This window comes from Protopterus annectens, chromosome 4.part1 (genome assembly GCF_019279795.1).
Source record: "Protopterus annectens isolate FY-2018-M chromosome 4.part1, PAN1.0, whole genome shotgun sequence".
In the NCBI taxonomy this organism is placed as follows: Eukaryota; Metazoa; Chordata; order Ceratodontiformes; family Protopteridae; genus Protopterus; species Protopterus annectens.
This window is the reverse complement of record NC_056734.1, coordinates 561,868,035-561,888,911: the sequence shown is the minus strand read 5'-3', so window position 1 is coordinate 561,888,911 and position 20,877 is coordinate 561,868,035. Positions and strand designations below refer to the sequence as shown.

The following is a 20,877-nucleotide window of genomic DNA, read 5'->3' as shown; positions in this document are numbered from 1 at the left end:
GCTACTTCAGCAGCCTTTCTCAGAGGAGTACCAACCAAAGACATTCTAGAGGCTGCTACTTGGTTCACACCTTTACAAAGCATTATCATTTGCCTCTCTACTCTTAAGTCCAGGGCAGGCTTTGCCTTTGCAGTTCTGTAGGGCCTTATAGCTGCACCTAATGCTGCTTAGCTCCAGCCTCCCAACCATAGCTTTGGGATTCTACCCAAATCTAATGACTGCAACAGTGAAACACGAAGAACATAGTACAGTTGTGTACACTTACCATAAATGTTGATGTTAGTGTATTCACTGTTGCAGTCTAGGTTACCCGCCCGCCACCCCCCTTTCATTCTGGAGTTTATCTTTCCTTCTCTTATCTTCTACAACCTGTGTTTTGTATTTGCTTGTAGATGAAGGTAAAGTTTATATTGATGCATGTATATATAGTTTTTATACATGTATATTTTTGCTACCTTTTTGGGGGCACCTGACATCTGGGGCAAGAATAACTAAAGAAAATGGCGTTGGCTGCTTGTTTTATACCCCTGACGTCATGAAAGAGGAGACAGCAACTGACGCAGGACCCAAGACTTTGGAGTTCAGGCCGACTGGCAAGCTGCCAGCAGATTACCCAAATGTAACGACTGCAACAGTAAATACACTCGAACATCTATATTTATGGTAAGTGTACACAGCTGTACTTTGTCCTACATAAAAACGGGGCCAAGCCCCCCTGCACCCCCCCCCCCTACTTAAATATTCTAACTTTGAGGTCGCACTACATACAAAAAAACACCACCACACAAGCTACATTCTCCTCACATACACATCACAGTAACAAAACACACACCACAGCCCCTACCCAAAACCCTAAACACACAAACACCTGAATCCATAACCACAGCGAAACACCAGGAGCGCTAATTCAAAATCTCTGGTATGCAAGATTTTGAATTTCTCGCTTCCGAGTTTTCGTTCTTTTCAGGTTCCCACTTCATGGGCTCAAAATACTGAAATTCGATATTTCAGTATTTCGAGCTTCTAAAGTGAATCCATATAAACAATGAAATGGTGAATACATCTTCCCCTTCCTATCTAAATGTTGAGCTAAAAAGGTGAATAACTTTTCCTTTTTAAAAATAGCATATATATAAAAATTACTACTACTTTAAGGAATAGAATCTTGGGTAGGTTTTTGTCTGAAGAAATTCATTGTCTAGTGTGGATGAACAAAAGCGCTTATAAAGAACTGGGATTTTTTTAGCACTCCTTGGCTGCCCTTCTTGGAGCAAGCCAGATCTCCCAGTCTGTCTCTTCAGTCCGTTCCGCCAAGAGCCTCACAGAATCTGATATTTTGAGGCTGGTGGATCAGCTCTTGCTGGCAAGTGGATTTGTTCACTTCTTTGGTTCCTAGCCTTTCTAGCTGTGGAATCTTACCTGCTAGAATCTTAACTATCTCAACTCCAGTGACTGTTCCTTCTCTGACTCAACTGAGCCTTCAGAGTTCCTGGTGCCGACAGTCCCAGTTTCGACTGTCTAGGTGCCGTTCCAAGTTACTTCACCGGTGCGACTTCCGGGGTCACAGCTTCATTCCTGGTTCTGGGGAGCATGGTTCCACTCTGGTGTTGTCCGAGCCATCCATGCCCTTTGGAGCGTCTGGGTAGGTTGGCTCGACACCATTTTCAGAGGTGGCCTCAGTGTGGGATGGGACCACAGTTACTAGGTTTATTTTGTTTCCAGCTCCCATTCCTCTACGGCGGGGCCTGCCTTCCAAACCATGGAAAGGGCATTGTCTACTGCGGGCATCGAGTCGACACCACTTTTGTCGGACCAGCAGCCCTTCCTTTCCCCTCACCCGGGCCTTCCTCCAGCCTCTACCCTGGGACAGTGGGTGCTGAAGCCTCATGATCCAGCCATTCTCGTCATGTCCTCTTCAGATACCTCTCAGGCCCATCCCACTGAAGAGGTACCCCTGAAGAGGAAGTACAAGAGGAAGAACTTGGCCTCCACTGAACAGTCTTTCACTGAAGATACCAATGTCGATGAAGGGAAGGTTCCCCAAGGTCACCCCCCCTGAAGATGACTAAGTCGGAGACATTCTAGACTGGGTGAGGGTGGTTTCATTTCCCTTCAACCTTCAGAGGAATCTTTATACCTAGAGACTTTCTATGCCCGTCCTTCTACCTCCTGGATCTCTCGGCCCACTGACGATCTAATTAAATTGATTGCATAGCGGACTTGGAAGATGCCTGATTCTATCAAGCCAATCCCAGAGAGACCAGACTGTATTTTGTCAGCTGCACAGGATCCTCAGCATTGGGCGAAAGGAATACCAGTAGATGCCATGGTGGTAGCAGGCACCAGAAAGGAACTTGCTGATGAAAGTCCTACTATCCGTTCTTCTAATAGTCTAGGACAATAAATAGATTCGGGAAGCGCGTATACACTTCGACCTTCACATTAAAGTCCTTGAATTACATGACTCATTTCATGGAACTTCGAGATCTGATAAAAACTGATAAAAGCTATCTGATACTCTGACAGTAGTAATAGCTGAAGGGGTTAGAGAAAAGATAACTTCTCAGCTGGCAATCCTAGATTGTTTGCAGCTCGTCCATGAGGCTGATTGCACATGCAGCCGAAGGGGTGACAAGGGCAGCATGTTCGGGTGTAGCTGTTAGAAGACGAGCCTGGATGCGCTTATGTGAATTCACAAAGCCATTTAAGGCATCTTTCGTCTGATGGGACATTCCTTTTGGCCCCAAAGTTAGACACCCTGGCCAGATGCGAGAAGGATGGAAATACCCTTTTTGCCATTGGGCGTAAGCTTTTCCACTCCTCAATGGTCTTAGTCCAGGGACCAGAGAAGGTGGGAAGCTATGGTTCAAAAAGTCCCAAGGGCCTTTCCAAAACTCGTGGCAATGACTTCTCACAGGGCAGAGGGGGGAGTAACAGTGGAAGATGCTGTGAACAAGGCAGAGGTGCCCTGCAAAATCAGGCTCCAGAGATTTTCCCTGGTAACTTTTATCAGCGCTCCTGAATGGAGGCCTGATTTTCATCCTGTGGAGGCAGTGGGGAGATGATTATCCCTGTACCTACCAGGCTTGTTCAAGATAACAGACTATTTGGTGCAGAGAATCATAACCAGATGTTACAATATCCCTTTCCTGGACAAACCCAAAAAATTGAAGAAAATCCTAGAAGTTCCTCCCAATCACAGGGATGCAGCAGTCTTAGAAGTTCAGAACTGCTTGACAAGAGTCATCCAAGCAGTCCCACCAGACAAGATAGGATCCGGAGTTTACTCAGTGTTCTTTTTAGTGCCAATGAAAACTGGACTGGAGACCAATTTTGGATCTCAGTAGAACAAATCAATTCAACAAACCAAATTCCGGATGGTCATGGTTCAGTCGCTACTTCCATTCTTGGAAAAAGACAATTGGATGTGCTCACTAGATCCTCAGGATGCGTATTACCATATAAAAATGGACAAGTTATCCAGAAGATTCCTGCGCTTCCAGCTGGGAGATGGTCATTAGTTCAGGGCCCTTCCTTTAGGTCTCGCCACAGTCCCCAGGGTGTTCACCAAATGCATGGCAGTGGTAGCAGCTCACTTCAGCCTGCAGGGATTCAGTGTAGTTTCTATAACTAGACGAATGGCACCTCACTGCTCCCACCAGGCATTTACTTTGAGGCAAGAGAATACGTTCTTCAAATTTGTTCCTCATTGGGAATCACTGTAAACTATGAAAAATATCATGTAGAGCCAAGACAATAATTGGAATTCATAGGAACGATGCTGAACACACACTTGCATCACATCTTTTCCCCCAGAAAGACTTATCAAGAATAGGATCACAAGTTCGTCGGATTATTCACAGAAGAAAGGTGACTGCAAGGCTGTTTGCTACAAGCTCTAGGATCAGTGTTTGCCTCCGTCACTCTAGTTTCCCTTGCGAGATATTGCATGCGGATTCTTTAATGGCGATTGGCTTCCCAGTGGTATTTAATGAATCAGCCGGTGTCCCATCTGGTATTAATCATCAACTTGTGCAAGAGAGACCCGAGTTGGTGGCTTCACTCCAACAAAATTTTGTCAGTCAGAACCTTGTTCCCTCCTCAACCCCAAGCCGTAGTGACCACGGACGTGTCCAAGATTGGGGGGGGGGGGGGGGGCATTATCTGGGAAAGACTCCAAGTCACTTGGTCCCAGCTCGAGGCCAATTTGCACATGATGGCAGTGGTCTTAGTGTTGCAGGCATTCCATGAAACCCTTCCTTTGGGAATGATTGCGATTTAGACGTCAGTAGTCTGATACATCAACAAGCAAGGGGAAACCAGATGTTCTTCGTGTTTCGCTATTGCAGTCATTACATTTGGGATATCTGCTTGCAGGTAGCCCTCAGTCATCCTGATTAAAAAAGTCTTGGATCCTGCGTCAGTTGCTGTCCCTTCTTCCATGACATCAGGCCGCCAGGGGTATAGAACATGCAGCCGATGCCATTACATCAGTCTTTCTGGCAGTGCGGTGCCCGAATCAGAAGCAGTTGGCAAGTGCCGGTTGGCCGACTCGAAATTTTCAAGTTTCAGAACCAAAGTTTTCAACTAAAGTTAAGTACCTCGTTGGGGAAACTTTTTCTTGCTCATTTCCGATGTCAGTAAAAGTTTAATAATTGCATTACTTGTGGAAAGCAAATACCTCCATAAAGATTTTCATTCGTACTGTATTCCTTTCCTAGGCCCTGACCACGACGTACCTTGCTGTCGGTTTTGTGCTTTAATCAGCGCACTATCCGTCGTCTGTATATTTTTGCCCCTAAATATTTCTGTTCTCTGTTTAATTATCCAGAAATGTCAGTTGGCCATCCGACTACCAGAATTCCGAAAAAACGCAAAGATAAAGACAGGCCGCCGAGGTCCAAAACTGCCGACGACGCTTCTCCTAAGCCAGTACTCAGTGAGGCGCTTTTGCAGCCCCTGATGCCAGCTGCTTCTGATTCGCATCCTCTACTGCGACCCATTTGGAGTCTGGTATGCCGCGAGATACTTCAGCTATGGAACCCGTCGATGTCTCTACCTTGGATGGGTCCGGAGCCACTGTGCAGTCACCGGCGTCTGAGGGTGTATTCAGGCCTACAGACTTGTATATTAAATCGACACCTCCTTCATTACTAAGGCCTAAATCTCAATCCATGTCTAAAAAAACAATGCCCATGCCACATGCTCAGGCCCCTATGCCTAAAAAAACAAGTGCTAAAAATGGCTGAAGATCTAATAACTCTAATCAGGGGTAGTCAAACCCCCCCTCTAAGAGGCCTAGGGCTGATCTTGATTATGAATCTTCTGATCAGGATTCTGTTTCTTCTGACTCTTCTGATGACCTGGATTTGTCCTTACCTACTTATGAGGATTCTGATGCAGAGGATTCTATTCCCTCTGCTTCTCCTCCTGAAGATTTTTCTTTTGGGGAAACCTTACATACTTTAAGGGAGCATTTTCACTGGGAGATCCAGGAATCTTCTGATTCAAAAAAGAGGCTTAAGGATTTCCTCCTACCTCAGCATAGGCCTTTGGGCTATACCTTCTGTACTAGACATTGTTGATGATTTCTCGGAATCCGGTTTGGCTCCCTGATTCCCAGCCTCCTGCTGCTAGTAAACCTGACAGATACTGCAGGGTTCCTGAGTCCCACAAGTTCCTTTTCAAAAATCCTGTTGCAGATCCAGAGACTTATTTCTCAGGGTCCCATGGGCATTAAGGCTTCTACTGCTAAAAATCCTACCCCTTCTAAGAGAGACTCCAGGGCAATTGATGGGGTAAAAAGGTTTATACTTCAGCAACCTTGGCAATCAGAGCTTTAAACTGCCAATTTCATATGTTAAAATATCAGCAAAATGTACAGAAAATTATGTTGATTCCTGACTGTGTGGAAAATACAGATTTACAGGGCCTAATGCATTCTGCTGAACAAGTTGGAAAACATATTTTGCAGTGTAGTTTTGATTCTTTAGAGGCCTCTTGCAGGGCTGCTGTTACTGGGTCTATGCTTAGAAGGCATGCTTGGCTTAAGGAGCAATCTTTGCCTGATCATGTTTAAAGCTAAATTGTTGGATGCTCCTTTAAATCAGGACCGCCTGTTTGGCAACAAGGCTGAAGAAGTTCTTAAAATAATGGAAGATAAAGCTAAATCTATGCAAACTGTTAAAGAATTTTACAAGTGCACCCTCCTAGATTTAGTAGGCACTGGCCTACTAAGAATTGGTCCTTTCCAGCCCCTTCCAGGTCTTCTCAAGCCAAACCCAGACACAGCAAAACCCCCAGGTTTCAGTCCCATGGGGACTCTCAGAACTAAGCAGCGGGGGACCTCCACTTCCAAATTTGGGAATAACAAGACACCCCCTATGGTAAACCGTCTCAATGACTTCCTTTTAAAATTTCCAAGCATTTATCTTCTGACCGCCCCTTTGGGGGGGAAAGATTGCTCTTAATGCAAAGAACTGAGAACTCATAATCCAGGACAAATTGGTTTTAAATAGTGCCCCAGGGATACAGATTTAATTTCCACATGTTGCCAACACCAAATGGGTGGCCGGACCCGCCCCTAAATCAGTGGGCAGAGGCTCAAAAACAAGTACTTTCCCTCTTAAGCATGGGTGCTATTCAACTGGTGCCAGAAGAGAAAAGGACAAGGTTTCTACTCCAGACTTTTCCTGATACCCAGAAAAGACAAATCATGGTGTCCAATCCTGGACCTGTCTACTCCTAAACACCTTTCTGGAGATTGCAAAATTCAAGATGCTGACTCTTCACCAATTACTTCCTATGCTAGGCAAAGATGCCTGATTGGCAACACTAGATTTAAAAGAAGCATACCTACACATCCCAATCAGGGAATCTTGCAGAAGATACCTACGCTTCAAAGCAGTCTACACACATTATCAGTTCTCTGCACTGCCCTTTGGCTTGTCTACTGCACCCAGGGTATTCACAAAGTGCCTGGCTCCAGTTACTGCATTTTTTTGGCAAAAAAGTATTCAAATATACCCATACCTAGACTATTGTCTAATTCAGGCAGAAAGCCAGGACATACTTTTGAATCATCTGGTGTTTGTAAAAAGGGTTCTGACTTGTCTGGGGTACACCATAAACGAAAATAAATCACAACTGGTACCCTGTCAACAAATTACATTCCTGGGAGCAAGCTTGAATGCAACTTCCCAGATGGCTTACCTCACGCCAGAAATGCAAATTCATTTATTAACCGATTTCAAACAAGTGGCCACAAGAACCCTACTGTCTGCAAGACAAATACTGCAAGCATTGGGGTTCATGGCCCCCTGCATTCTTCTAATTCCATATGCAAGACTGCATATGAGGACACTACAGTAGTATCTAAAAAGCCTATGGAGTCGAACATTCTAACAGCCTAGAAACAATGATTCCTATCATACCTTGCCTATGCCTAGATTTCCTCTAGTGGTCTGAGGCCTGCCACCAAAATAAGGGACTACCATTCATACTACCCCCTGCCGCCCAAACCCTAACAGATGCATCAGACTATGCATGAGGGGCTCACCTGGCAGGAAAGTGCATTCAGGGCAAATGGAACCCAAGTCAAATGCACCTACTTATCAATCAAAAAGAAATGTTAGCTGTACAGAATGCTCTGACAGCCTTCAAGGACTGCATTCTTCCAGGACAAGTAATGGTGAAGATGGACAACACCACTGTTATGTGGTACATAAACAAGCAGGGGGGTACGCATTCTTACCCCCTCTGCAGGCTAGCCGTGGCATTGAGGAACACAGCCTTGAGCTACCAAGTGCACCTATAAGCTCAATTCCTGCCAGGAAAATTAAATACACTGGCAGACGGACTAACCAGAAACCTCATGGACTCACACTTGTGGAAACTGGAGCCAAGAATTTTCAACATGTTGACAAGCAAATGGGGGAGCCCAGATATAGATTGGTTTGCCTCTCCCCAGAACTACCAATTGGACAAATTTTGCACAAGGACTCCCCACAAACAAGCCTGGAAAGTGGATGCTTTTTCCTTCAGCTGGAAAAACCTATCCGTCTATGCCTTCCCACCTCTGCCTCTTCTCTCCAAAGTACTACAAAAATCAAACCGGACAAACCAAGGATGGTTTTGATTGCTCCAGACTGGCCGCGCCAACACTGGCACCCCCTCCTGTGCAGTGTCACGGTTATCTCCATGGCACCTGCCTCAGAATCTTTCCCTGCTGTTTCAGTAGGAGAACCAGATTCTGCACCCTCCGCTTCTAACACTGAACCTTGCAGCCTGGCTAATTACTTAATCTCTCCTTTACCATCCCTCAGCAAACCTGTGATGGATATAATTTGAGGCAAGGAGGCCTAATACTAAAAAATCTTATGCTGAAAAATGTTCTGTGCCTGGAACCAATCTCACGGGATGAGCACAGTAGTGCCCAATTTACCTCAGATTTTACAATATTTAACTGAAATGCTTCACAAGGGCCTGTGTTTTTCCTCCATTAAAATCCACACCTCAGCCATTTCAGTCCATTATAACACAGAACCGCCCCTCTTCTCTCATCCACTGCTCAAGCAGTTCCTCAGAGTGGCCAAAAAATTGAGACCACCCGGGAGAGCTCCAACCACAGCCTGGGACCTTAACTTTGTCTTGGAGAAACTCACTCTACCTCCTTTCAAGCCAGCTGCTACTACAGACTTAATTTATTTCTTGGGAAACCGCTTTCCTTTTAGCAATCACTTCAGCTAGAAGGGTATCTGAATTACAGGCCCTTATGGCAGTGGAGCCTTTCATCATCTTTCATGCGGGCAGGGTTTCCCTCGGAACCAATCCATCCTTCATGCCTAAGGTGGTATCCAGTGTGGCTTTTAATCAGTCCATTCATTTGCCAACCTTTCCCAATCCACAGAATAAAGGAACGGATACTGCATTCCTTAAATGTGCACAGACAGCTTAGATTCTACTTGGACAGGACTAAACCTCAAAGGAAATCTGAACTGCTGGTGACATTTGCTGCAGGGACAGAGGGGAAAGCTATTTAAAGCAAACCATTTCTAAATGGATAAGCCATTGCATTCATTTCTGCTATAAGCACCATGGAAAACCTATCCCTCGGGATCAGACCTTACTCCACCAGGGCTGCATCTACCCTCTACAGCCTTTCTCAGAGACATCCTAGAAGCTGCTACCTGGAGTTCTGTACATACTTTCACCAACCATTATCATTTGCCAATTTTCTCTAAATCCAGAGCTGTCTTTGCCACTGCAGCCTTGCAGGGCCTTATAGCTGGCCCTAATGCTATCTAAATTCCTCCTCCCAACCATAGCTTTGGGAATCTACCCAAATGTAATGACTGCAACAGTGAAAACACTAAGAACATAGTACAGTTGTGTACACTTACCATAAATGTAGATGTTCAAATGTATTCACTGTTGCAGTCCTGGTTACCCTCCCTCTAGCCCCCTAACTTCTTTTGGCTTTACCTCTACTTTTTTTTTACTATGCTTGAAACCCTTTTTGGTGTATTTGATTTTTTGTTGGAGGTATATCTTTGTGCTTTTATATTTAATTGCTTCCCATTAGGGGGGCACCTGACATCTGGGGCAAGAAAAACTGATTTAATGGCGTCTGCTGCAGGTTTTATACCCCTGACGACCTGATGTCATAGAAGAAGGGACAGCAACCGACGCAGGACCCAAGACTTTGTTAATCAGGCCGACTGAGGGCTACCTGCAAGCAGATAACCTAAATGTAATGACTGCAACAGTGAATACACTTGAACATCTACATTTACAGTAAGTGTACACAACTGTACTTTCTTGCCCTCTTTATTGAGAAGCTGAGTATGGCAATGGGCACATGTTCTTAGTGTTTCACTGTTGCAGTCATATTTGAATTATCTGCTTGCAGGTAGCCCTCAATCGAGCTGATTATCAAATTCCTGGGTCCTGTGTCGGTTGCTCTCTCATCTTCCATGACGTCAGGTATAAAGCATGCAGCCGACGCCATTACATCAGTCTTTCTTGCCGTGTGGTGCCCGAAGCAGAAGCTGTTGGCAAGTACTGGTTGGCCAACTCCTGAAATTTTCATTTTTGAATTTCAGATCCTACGTCTTCAACTAAGCTAAGTACCCCGTTGGGGATCTTTTTTCTTGCTCTAAACTGATGTCATTAAAAGTAAGTGAATTTCTTGTGGAAAACAAATGCCTCAAAGAGTTTCATTCGTACTGCATTCCTTGCTTAGGCCCAGACCATGACGTACCTCGTCTGTTTTGTGCCTTATTCAACCCTCGAACTATTCGTCGTCTGTTCATTTTCGCATCTAAATATTTTGGTACTCTGTTCAATTATCCAGAAATGGCTTCGGCCCCTTGACTACCGACATTCCGAAAAAACGCAAAGATAGAGACGGACCGCATAGGTCCAAAGCTGCCGACGATTCTCCTAAGTTCTAGTCACCAGTTTGGCGGTACTCAACGAGGTGCTTTCGCTGCCCCTGATACCCGCTACTTCAGATTCACAGGCCTCTACTGATACCCATTCGGAGTCCAGTATGCCACGAGATGCTTCAACTGTGTAACCTGCGGATGTCTCTACCTTGGATGGGTCCAGAGCCGCTGTGCAGGCACCGGCTTTTGAGGGTATATTCAGGCCTACTGACTTGCATATGAAGCCGATGCCATCTTCTTCAAGGCCTAAAACTCATTCCAAGCTTAGAAAACCAACGCCCAGACCACATGGTCAAGCCCCTATGCCTAAAAAACAAATAAGAATGGCTGAAGACCTTATTGCTCTAATCAGGGGAAGCCACCCTTCTCCCTCTGAGACCTAGAACTGATTTTCTTCTGTGAAGGATTCTGAAATTTCTGTTTTCTCTGATAACCAGGAATTGTCCTTATCTACCTGTGAGGATTCTGATGCAGGGGACTCAATTCCCTCTGCTTCCCCTCCAGAGGGTTTCTCTTTTGATGAAACTTTGCATACTCTTAGGGAGCATTTCGGCTGGGAAAGCCAGAATTACTCTTGACTCCAAAAAGAGGCTTAGGGAATTCTTACTCTTACCTCAACACACAGGCCTTTAGCTGTCCCTCCTGTACTGGACATAAAAGATGTCTTCTTGGAATCTAGCCTGGCCCCTGACACTTTACCTCCGGCTCCCAGAAAACCTGACCGGAATTAGAGTACCTGACTTTCACAAGTTCCTCTCTAAGAATCCTACTGCGGATCCTGAGACTATTTCACAGGGACCCAAAGGCATTAAGACTACTGCCAAAAACCCTACCCCCTCTGATAGAGATTCCAGGTCCCTGGACAGATGGGGTAAGAAGGTATACACTTCTGCAACTTTGGCCATTAGGGCCATAAACTGCCAGTTTCATATGTTAATGTATCAGCAGCATATTATTGTATTGCTTAAACAGAAAATGATGTTGATTCCTGACTGTGCTGAAAATAAAGAATTACAGGATTTAATGCATTCTGCTGAACAAGTTGGAAAACATACTTTGCAATGTGGTTTTGATTCATTAGAGGCATCTTGCAGGCTGCTGTCACTGGGTCTGTACTTAAAAGGCATGCTTGGCTTAAGGAGCCATCTTTGCCAGATCATGTTAAAGCTAAATTACTGGATGCTCCCTTAAGCCAAGACTGCCTGTTTGGCAACAAAGCAGCAGTAGTAGTACTTAAAAAGATGGAGGAAAAAGCTAAATCTATGCAAACTGTTTAAGATTTCCTGCAGGTACAGCCTGCCAGATTTAGTAGGCCCTGGCCTTCTAAGAATTGGTCCTTTCCTGCCTCTTCCAGGCCTTTTCAGTCCAAACCCAGAACCAGCAGACCACCCAGGCTTCAGTCTCAAGGTACTCGCAGGCCTAAGCAGTGGGGGGGCTCCCACTTCCAAAGCTGGGAGTAGTAAGACACACCCCCCCCTAGGGTAAACTGTAACAGTGACTTAACTTTAACCCTTCCAAGCCCTGTTTATCTGACCGTTCCTTTAGGGGGAAAGATCGCCCTGCTTGCAAAAAACTGGTAATTCATTACCCAAGACAAATGGCTTTTAAATGTAGTTTCCCCAGGATACAGATTCCACTTCCACTCCTTACCAACCCCAAACAGTTGGCCAGACCTACCCCCAAATCACTGGGCAGAGGCTCAAAAGCAGGTTCTCTCTCTGCTAAGCATCAGGGCTATTCAGCCTGTCCCAGAAGAGGAATTGGGGGCAAGGTTTTCACTCCAGACTTTTCCTGATACCCAGAAAAGGAAGTTCCTGGCATCGTATCCTGGACCTGTCTATCCTAAACACTTTTTTGGTAATCTCAAAATTCAAAATGCTGACTCCATCATCTGCTTCCCATGCTAGGCAAAAATGCCTGGTTGGCAACGCTGGATATAAAGGAAGCCTTACCTGCACATCCCAATAAGGGAATCTTGCAGAAGATACCCAAGCTTCAGAGCAAAGCATGCTACATGCACTATCAGTTCTCTGCACTGCCCTTTGGCTTATCTACTGCACCCAGGGTATTCACAAAGTGCCTAGCTCCAGTCATTGTATTTTGCAGGCAAAGAAATATTCAAATATACCCATACCTGGACGGTTGTCTAATTCAGGCAGTAAGCCAGGACATACTATTAAATCATCTGGCATTTGTAAAGAAATTACTAACTTCTTTGGGGTACACCATAAACGAAAATAAATCACATCTAGTACCCTGCCAACAAATAGTATTCCTGGGAGCAAGCTTCAGTACAACTTCCCAGATGGGCCTACCTCATGCCAGAGAAACAGGTTCATTTGATAGCTGGGTCTTTGTGGCCAGTAATTTGAAGTAGGCTATCTGCAAGGAAAGTACTGCAAGCCCTGGGGTTCATGGCTTCTTGCATTATACTAATTCCATATGCAAGACTGCATATGAGGAAACTACAATGGTATCTAAAAAGCTTATGGTGTCAACATTCTCAGGACCTAGAATCAATGATTCCCTTCATCCCTTGCTTAAAGACAGAGTTCCTTTGGTGGGCAGAGGCCTGCCACCACAACAGGGGACTGCCATTCACTCTACCCCCTGCCGCCCAAACCCTAACAGACTCATCAGACTATGGATGGGGGGCTCACTTGGCAGGGCAGTGCATTCAGGGCAAATGGAACCAGAGTCAAATGCACCTGCATATCAGTCAAAAAGAAATGTTAGCTGTACAGAATGCTCTTGACAGCCTTCAAGGACCACATTCTTCCAGGACAATTTGTGGTAAAGACTGACAAACACCACTGTTACGTGATACATAAACAAGCAGGGGGGAACCTCTCTGCAGACTAGCCATGGCTCTTTGGCACACAGCCTTGAGCTGCCAAGTGCACCTACAAGCTCAATTCCTGCCAAGCAAGCTAAATACGCTGGCAGACAACCTAAGCAGAAATCTCATGGACCCACACAAGTGAAACCGGAACCAAAGATTTTCGACATTTTGAGAAACAAATGGGGGAGCCCAGAGAGAGGGACCTGTTTGCCTCCCCTCAGAACTACCAGTTGGACAAATTCTGCACAAGGACTCCCGACAAGCTTGGAAAGTGGATGCCTTGTCCTTCACCTGGAAAAACCTAACAGTTTATGCCTTTCTCCCTCTTCTTCTCCTCTCCAAAGTGCTACTAAAGATCAAACAGGACAAACCAAGGGCAGTAATTACTGCACCAGACTGGCCATGCCAACACTGGTACCCCCTCCTGCGCAGTGTCACTTCTGGAACCATGGTACCTGCCTCGGATCCCTGCCCTGCTGTCCCAGCAGGAGGGCCAGATTCTACACCCACATCTTCAAAACATGAACCTTGCAGCCTGGCTAATTACATGATCTCTCCTTTACCCATCCCTCCGTAAACAAGTGATGGATGTCATTCTGGGGGCAAGGAGGCCTAGTACTAGAAAATCCTATGCTGAAAAATGGAAAAGATTCTGTTCCTGGAGCCAGACTCAGGGGATGGACACAGTGTCTAATTTACTGTACATTCTTTAGTACTTAACTGAGATGCTTCACAAGGGCCTTTCCTTTTCTTCCATCAAATTTCATGTCTTGGTTATTTCAGCTCGTTATAATGCAGAGCCACCCCTCTTTTCTCATCCAGTGCTGAAGCAGCTCCTCAGAGGGGCCAAAAAACTAAGACCACCCAGGAGAGTCCCTACTCCAGCCCTGGGACCTTAACTTTGTATTGGAAAAGCTGACTCTACCTCCCTTTGAGCCAGCTGCAAATGCAGAGTTGAAATTCCTTTCTTGGAAAACAACCTTCCTTCTAGCCATCACTTCAGCAAGAAGGGTGTCCTCATGGCAGTGGAGCCTTTCATCATCTTTCATACGGACAGGGTGTCCCTCAGGACCAATCCCTCCTTTATGCCCAAGGTAGTATCCAGTGTGGCCCTTAATCAGTCCATTCATTTGCCAGCCTTCTTTTCTAATCCACAGAAGAAAGGGGAACGATTAGTGCACTCCATGGATGTGCACATACAACTTAGATTTTACTTGGACAGGACTAAGCCTCTCAGGAAATCTGAACAGCTGCTTGGTCACATTTGCTGCAGGAGCAGACGTGAAGGCCATTTCAAAGCAAACAATTTCTCTCTGCATCTCCCCCTGAACAAGTGCAGCAGCTACTTTACCCCAGTTTCCATTGTATTCAGCAGAAAATAAGCATTAGGAGAAGCAGAAATATCAGTCATCAGATAAACAGGAAGATAAACTATCATCATTGCTATCAGTTTCAAAGCTACATTCACAATTATGTTTTTTCAACTGCTCATCTCCTTGTGCAAAAAAAAAAACATTTCAAGTGCAATTTTCTAACTAATTTAAAAATTTCTTGTTTAAATAAAGCCTAGGTGTAACAGTAGGTACAAATTTTAAACCCAGATGGAGAACAGCTATCTCCTCGTCCGTTAAAACACATCTAGATAAGTTAACTACATTAGAAACATTTGCAGATGTGAAAAATAGTGTTATTCAATTCAGTTCCATCTACCTCGTTTAAAGGTTTGTTTAGATTGTCCCTCACCCGCCGGAGAATTGAAACCAGTTCCTTTTTTTTTTTTTTTTGTTTCCTCTTTTAGCGTTTTCTTCATTTTGACGAAAACGTTGTTGTTGGGCTTCAGGTTCTTGTGCAACAGGTAACGGGAGAAATTCAAGTGCTTCACCCTCCGAATCAGTAGTGAAACCTATACCATCTGAGGAAGCAAAGGAAACGGACATTTGTTTTTTATTGTTTCTTTTCCCAGTCTGTCCTGGATGAAAACTTTGTTTATTTCTCCAAAGAAAGGCCCGCCCATTTCCGTAATCACGGATGTCTCGTTTAATTTTATGAAGCTTGAGATGAACTTGTTCATTTTCAAACTTGTTTAATTTGTCTTTCAAATTTTTGAAAATGTCATTAATTTTAGAATCACCTACTTGATTCAATAATTTCAAATGCATCTCATTAAGTTAATTTTTTAATTTCATATGTAATGATTTTTCCCTTTCTACTAAAATATTGATCCATTCCATGGCACAAGGGTGTGCCGCAAGCTAACCAACAATCTTTAGACACTAAATCATTATTGTCTGATGTATCAAAGGGAGTTGCTGGGCTTTTAAAAGCCCTTAGTCCTCGAGGGGCAATGTTTAGTTCTGTATATCTAATAAGTCCCAGAAGATTAAAATGGCAACGAGTTTCTCCAAAAAATTAATTTTTCGAAACTATCCACATTATCCTGCATCTCTTGGGAATACGAGTCCAAAGAATTTCCACCAAGAGCCCCAAATGGATTGTGATATCTCTGCTTTCTATCTTCCATAAATTTAAAGGTGAAATTAGCAGAGATAGACTCACCATTTGATAGCGGGTGAGCAGTTTTTGGAACACCAGTCATTCCAGTAGAATGGGTAGAAACAATCAGAACCTGGGGACCAAGTGGAGCAGTTATCACATTAGGAACATGAGAAACAGCTTGAGGAACAGGAACTGAGGAACCATGGACGACAAAATTATCCATCGTTTTCTGCAAAACCATACCCGATACACCTAGAATTCCAGAACCACCAGGAACCGGTTGGCTAGTGGTAGCATTTGTAGTAATCATTGAGTCTTCTCGAAAGACCCTGGGAATATTCAGCAAATAATCCAAATCCATAAATCCAATAACGACAAACGAACAGAGAAAACCAGAAGTAAATGCAGAAAACAACAAGGACTCCACACCGATAACATTTATTGTGATCTGTCTATTTAGTCCAGAAAGTGCTCCCCAGTCTATTTTTCCTCAGAACCTGTTCTGGTTGGTTCCAAAACTCCTACTCTTCTAGAGCTAAAGTTTTCCCCAGAGCCAGTTTCCCTTATCTGCTCCCCTTTTTTACGAGAGACCTTTTCAACTTTCCTCTAAGCCACCTTCTACTGTCTCTGCATTGCAGTCATGGACCAGATGAAGTTTCTCAGGACCCAGATTCAGGTGGGGGGGGGGGGTCTTCCTGGCTCCTGCCACTGTAGGACCTGGGAGCTTGGCTCCTTCTCCTCATGTTGTAGCTCCTACCCCATTGTGTTTTTCAGGTTTAGACATTAAAGATCAATATGTTAACAAGAATTTGTCCACTTCTGGTCCAAAGACTTTGCTTTCTTCCACTTTGATGCCAGCTCTGATTCAGCTGTGACTGCCTCTGATCCAGAAGGATCTCTGTGCTGAAGTGTCAGCACCAGATCTGGTGGAGCAGGTTGAACTCATGTTTTCGGAGCAGTCTCTTCCCCTTGCAGCCTTGTCGCTGAATAGCTTAGATCCAGTGTCCGCCTTTAAACCTAGGCGGACAGAACTTCAAAGTTTGTCTGAAGTGGTAGCTTTTCGCTCCATTTTAGGAAATTTCAGGTTTGCTTCAGCTTGGACATTCGAAGTGGTCAAGAGAACACCGTCAATGTTGGATGAGCAGACTTCTGTCACTCACTCAGTTCCACCCATCCCGCATAGAATACCTGCCTATGGGTCCTAGGCCAGCTCATCATGTCCTATCAGGACAGTTGGATCAGTTGAGCTTTGAGACCATCCGTATTGGATTCCCAGATCTCTTCTGAGTCTTCTCTGTAGCATAGTACCATGGGGCTGCTTGGAAGCATGTGTGTAAAAGGAGCCGCATTATACCCCCTCCCTCAGGAGTCAACTGAAGATACTGACTTCAGTGAATGAGAGGGGTCCACTGCTCCCCCCCCCATTTTTTTTGTCTCATTCAGATAGTTTTTCTAACTTTGAGACAAAAAGGCAGGTGGCTCACAGAAGCCCCCTCCCAAACGGAGTCTGTGTGTGTTTAGGATTTAGCCCAGCTACATCTTGGGTGGTTCTTGCTGCTGATGAGATGGCGGTTCTCATCTTCAAGTAGGCATGGAAGGAGACTGTTGTGACTGAGCCGATTCTCAGCAAACCATATAAGTATTTAGTATCTCTAAACGACTGACAGCACTGGAGCATGGGGCTGGTCATTGATTCCATACTAGTGTCAGCTGCAACCAAGAAAAGGCTAGGAGAAGAGAGCTCTTCTGCCCACCCTTGTAACAGGGAGTCGGGTTTGGGAAGCAGGTGTATGCGTCATCTACCTTTGATGTAAGGATGCAGAATTACTTGGCACATTGCATACAATTTCAGAGGGATTTCACTAAGGAACTTTCCAAACCCCTTTTCAGGTCAGTAGCTCCAGAGGGCAAGAAAATCTTGGACTCAGTTGGCCACCCTACAGTCCTTTTGAAATGTGTCTGGGTCTAGTATGTAATGCAACACAGGGCACTTAGAGCCTCAGGGTACCAGCGTTACCATTAGGAAACATGCCTAGATGTGTCTGTATGACTTTTCAGAGCACTTCAATGCGTCCTTTGCGAAAACCCTTATGATGGCTCAACTCTCTTTGGGCCTAAAGTCAAGAAAACACTTTCCAGAAGCAAACTGGATGAAAAGGCCCTTTCTACCTTGGGGTATGGTGCTTTACCTCCCAGAAGTCTTTCTAGGAACCAGAAGAGGTAAGAAGCCATGGTTCTAGAAATGCTAAGGGTTTTCTCCTGAAACTTCTGGAGTTAAGACATCCTCGTCCCCCTCCGTACCCCCCCATATTGTGTGTGGGGGGCTCAAATAGTGTACATTGCCCCTGAGGCAATAGTGAGGGAGAGACCAGGGCTTGAGGGGACCATTCTCAGAGGCGTCATCGGTGCTACTAAATGGTTGCCTGACTTCTGTACTGTAGAGGCAGTTGGGGGGGGGGGGGGGTACTTGCTGTATCCTAAAGCCTGGCTTTCTGTCACAAAAGACAAATGGTTGCAGGGGATCATAACCAGAGGTAATTCCATTCCCGTTTTGATTCTTCCCCCTACCGTCATAAAGGTTACCAAATGTTCCACCCTCTGAACACAGAAATGCTGCTGCATTTCTCAGCTTCGGTCTGAGAGCTTTTCACTTCCATTTCAGAGCCCTGCCCTTTGGTCTCACTACAGCCAGGACAAAAAGCATCAGAGAAGGTCATGGTCATCTAATTGCCCCTCTTCTGGCCTTGACTCAGGTGTAGTTCCTCTACCTCTGGCCTCATCTGATGCACCTCAGTTAGGTGCCTGATCCCAGCCCATATCTCCTTTCTCGCCTCTCTTGGAGTACCTCACCCCAACATTCAAGCTCTCAAGCTGACCACTTGGTTTCCTTGTGAAGGCTAGTCAACCCAGGCATTCTTCCTAAATCCACATTTACGTCATTCCAGAGACTACCAGGAAGGTTTACAAAAGCAAGTGGAAATTTTATTTTTTTTCAGTGGTTCAGGGGAATATGGATCCCTTTCCAACTCCTCTTCCAGCTGTTAGATTTTCTGGCTTCTGTTATTCATACTGGAGACAGCTATTCTACTATCATAGTTCAGTTAGCTGCTATTTCAAGTTTCCGTATTGGAGAGAATCCAACCCCCCCCCCCTGATGCTTCTTAAGTTATCTAAAGATTGCTTAAGAGGTACTTTACTTCTCAGATCCCCCCTGAGGGATCCTGCACCCTGCTGAGAACATTGCTATTATGCCTCAAGCTTTGCCCCCCCCCCCCCAAAAAAAAAAAAAAAAACTACAGCCATAGTGGATGGCTTGAAAAACATTTTTGTTGACCATTTTTTGCCAGGGGGGTATCAGAGCTTCAGACTGTTTACCTGAAACCTCTGTACCATATTTTTCACAAGGGCCAGGGTATTGCAAACTAATTATTTCTTTATTCCAGAGGAGCTACTGAGACTATTTTAAATCGGTCAGCCAATTTTCTTTCCCAGTTTTTCCAAAGTAGGGAAATACATGCATCTGCTAGACATCTGTTAGCTACGTTTTTATATTCGCTGTAAAAACATTTGAAAGTTTGACCATTACTGTCATCAGTCATATTTGTCAGAGGGAACTACAGCCTAGTCTTTGACCGCCCCCCCCCCCCCCTTGCTTAAAAAGAGATGCCTTTATTGCAGTATTAAAGTTTTTACTGTCTGTTGATTTTCAAAAGTAATGAATGTCTTTTGAGTCTTGTGTTACCCCCTTTTTTTTTCTCTGCTTGGACATGCTTTCCATCCATTAGTTTTTGTTTATTCCAAGCAGTTTCATTGGTTGGCACTTCTGTTGTGAAATCATCTCCCCGTTCACAGAAAGTGGTTACTAGTGGTGTTGAGCTTACCAGGTTTAGATGCTGGGCATGACTGTGTAGTTGGCAGGTGACTGGTATGTGCTGGCATCAAGTGGAGCTGTTGATTAAAAAGTGCTTAGTTGTGACTGGTGGAAAGAATGAACCCAATCCTTGATCCATCAAGGAAGGTGCTCTTTTGGTATAAGGTGCAGTGATTAAATATATGAAGTAAAAGAAATTAGCGGAGGTCTAATTCATATTGTTTTTATCGTTTATATAGTAAAACGTGAACCTGGAGTTGCACCGGCCGTTACTAAACCAGCCTTATCTGAGGAGGAGGTAGAAAAGAAATCCAAGGCTATCCTTGAAGAGTTTCTACACATCAATGACATGAAGGTTAGTGGGAACGTGCAAGTCTTCATATACAACAGTCTGTCTTTATTTTGCCTTTTTATGAACATGTATCAAGCAGGCTGTTGGCCCACAAGAAGTTCTCTTACATGTGTGTTGAGAGGTTTATGTATGCATTATATTTTAAAGAATTATTTTCTTATATAGAGCCTATTTTGTCAGCACCTACTTCTGTCGTGGTACCTTAACTGTCATTTCTGTGCCTTTGGATAATCAGAGAAGTTAAGTCTGGAACTACCTTGCAGACTGCAGCTACAGCTCTTCAGCTGAGCTTTTGTATCTTCCCATTTTTCATGGGACTTGGCTGTTGGTGATAGGGTTCCACCCTCTTATGAGCATTTATTCTGTGTACCTTATTTTCCACGGCTGAAGGATTTAGCTCAGTTCAGTGCTTGTTCAGAACGTCTAGAAACTTTTTTTTAGAATTGAATTTGTATTGGTGATTTGTTTCTTCAGCTACTGTGAAAGTAAGTTTTTATTTTTCTTTAGCTTTCTCATTAATCATCAATGAAAATGGCCAATCTAAAATCTTTAGGTGTGATCAAAAATGGCTTTGCAGGATATGTGTGTGTAGATATACTTGGACATCTATATGTCTACATCTATCTATATCTATGTATATCCTATATCTGTATGCGTGTGTGTTTTATATGCATCTCCCATAAATTAGTAAACTTCCCTGCAGATGTTCTTCGTGTTTCACTGTTGCAGTCATTACATTTGGGTAATCTGCTGGCAGGTTGCCCTCAGTCGGCCTGATTAACAAAGTCTTGGGTCCTGCGTCGGTTGCTGTCCCTTCCATGACATTAGGTCGTCAGGGGTATGAAACATGCAGCCAACGCCATTTATT

The 20,877-nt window shown here is 44.5% G+C and overlaps 1 protein-coding gene across 1 annotated transcript in view; it reads left to right on the top strand.

The window, feature by feature from the left end:
• Window positions 1-20,877, top strand: part of LOC122801252 (eukaryotic translation initiation factor 4 gamma 1-like) — a 2,968,223-nt gene that overhangs the window by 2,459,416 nt on the left and 487,930 nt on the right. Inside the window, exon 23 of the mRNA XM_044070804.1 lies at window positions 19,897-20,012. Coding sequence (XP_043926739.1) covers window positions 19,897-20,012 — 116 coding nt within the window. The remainder of the gene's footprint in view (window positions 1-19,896; window positions 20,013-20,877) is intronic.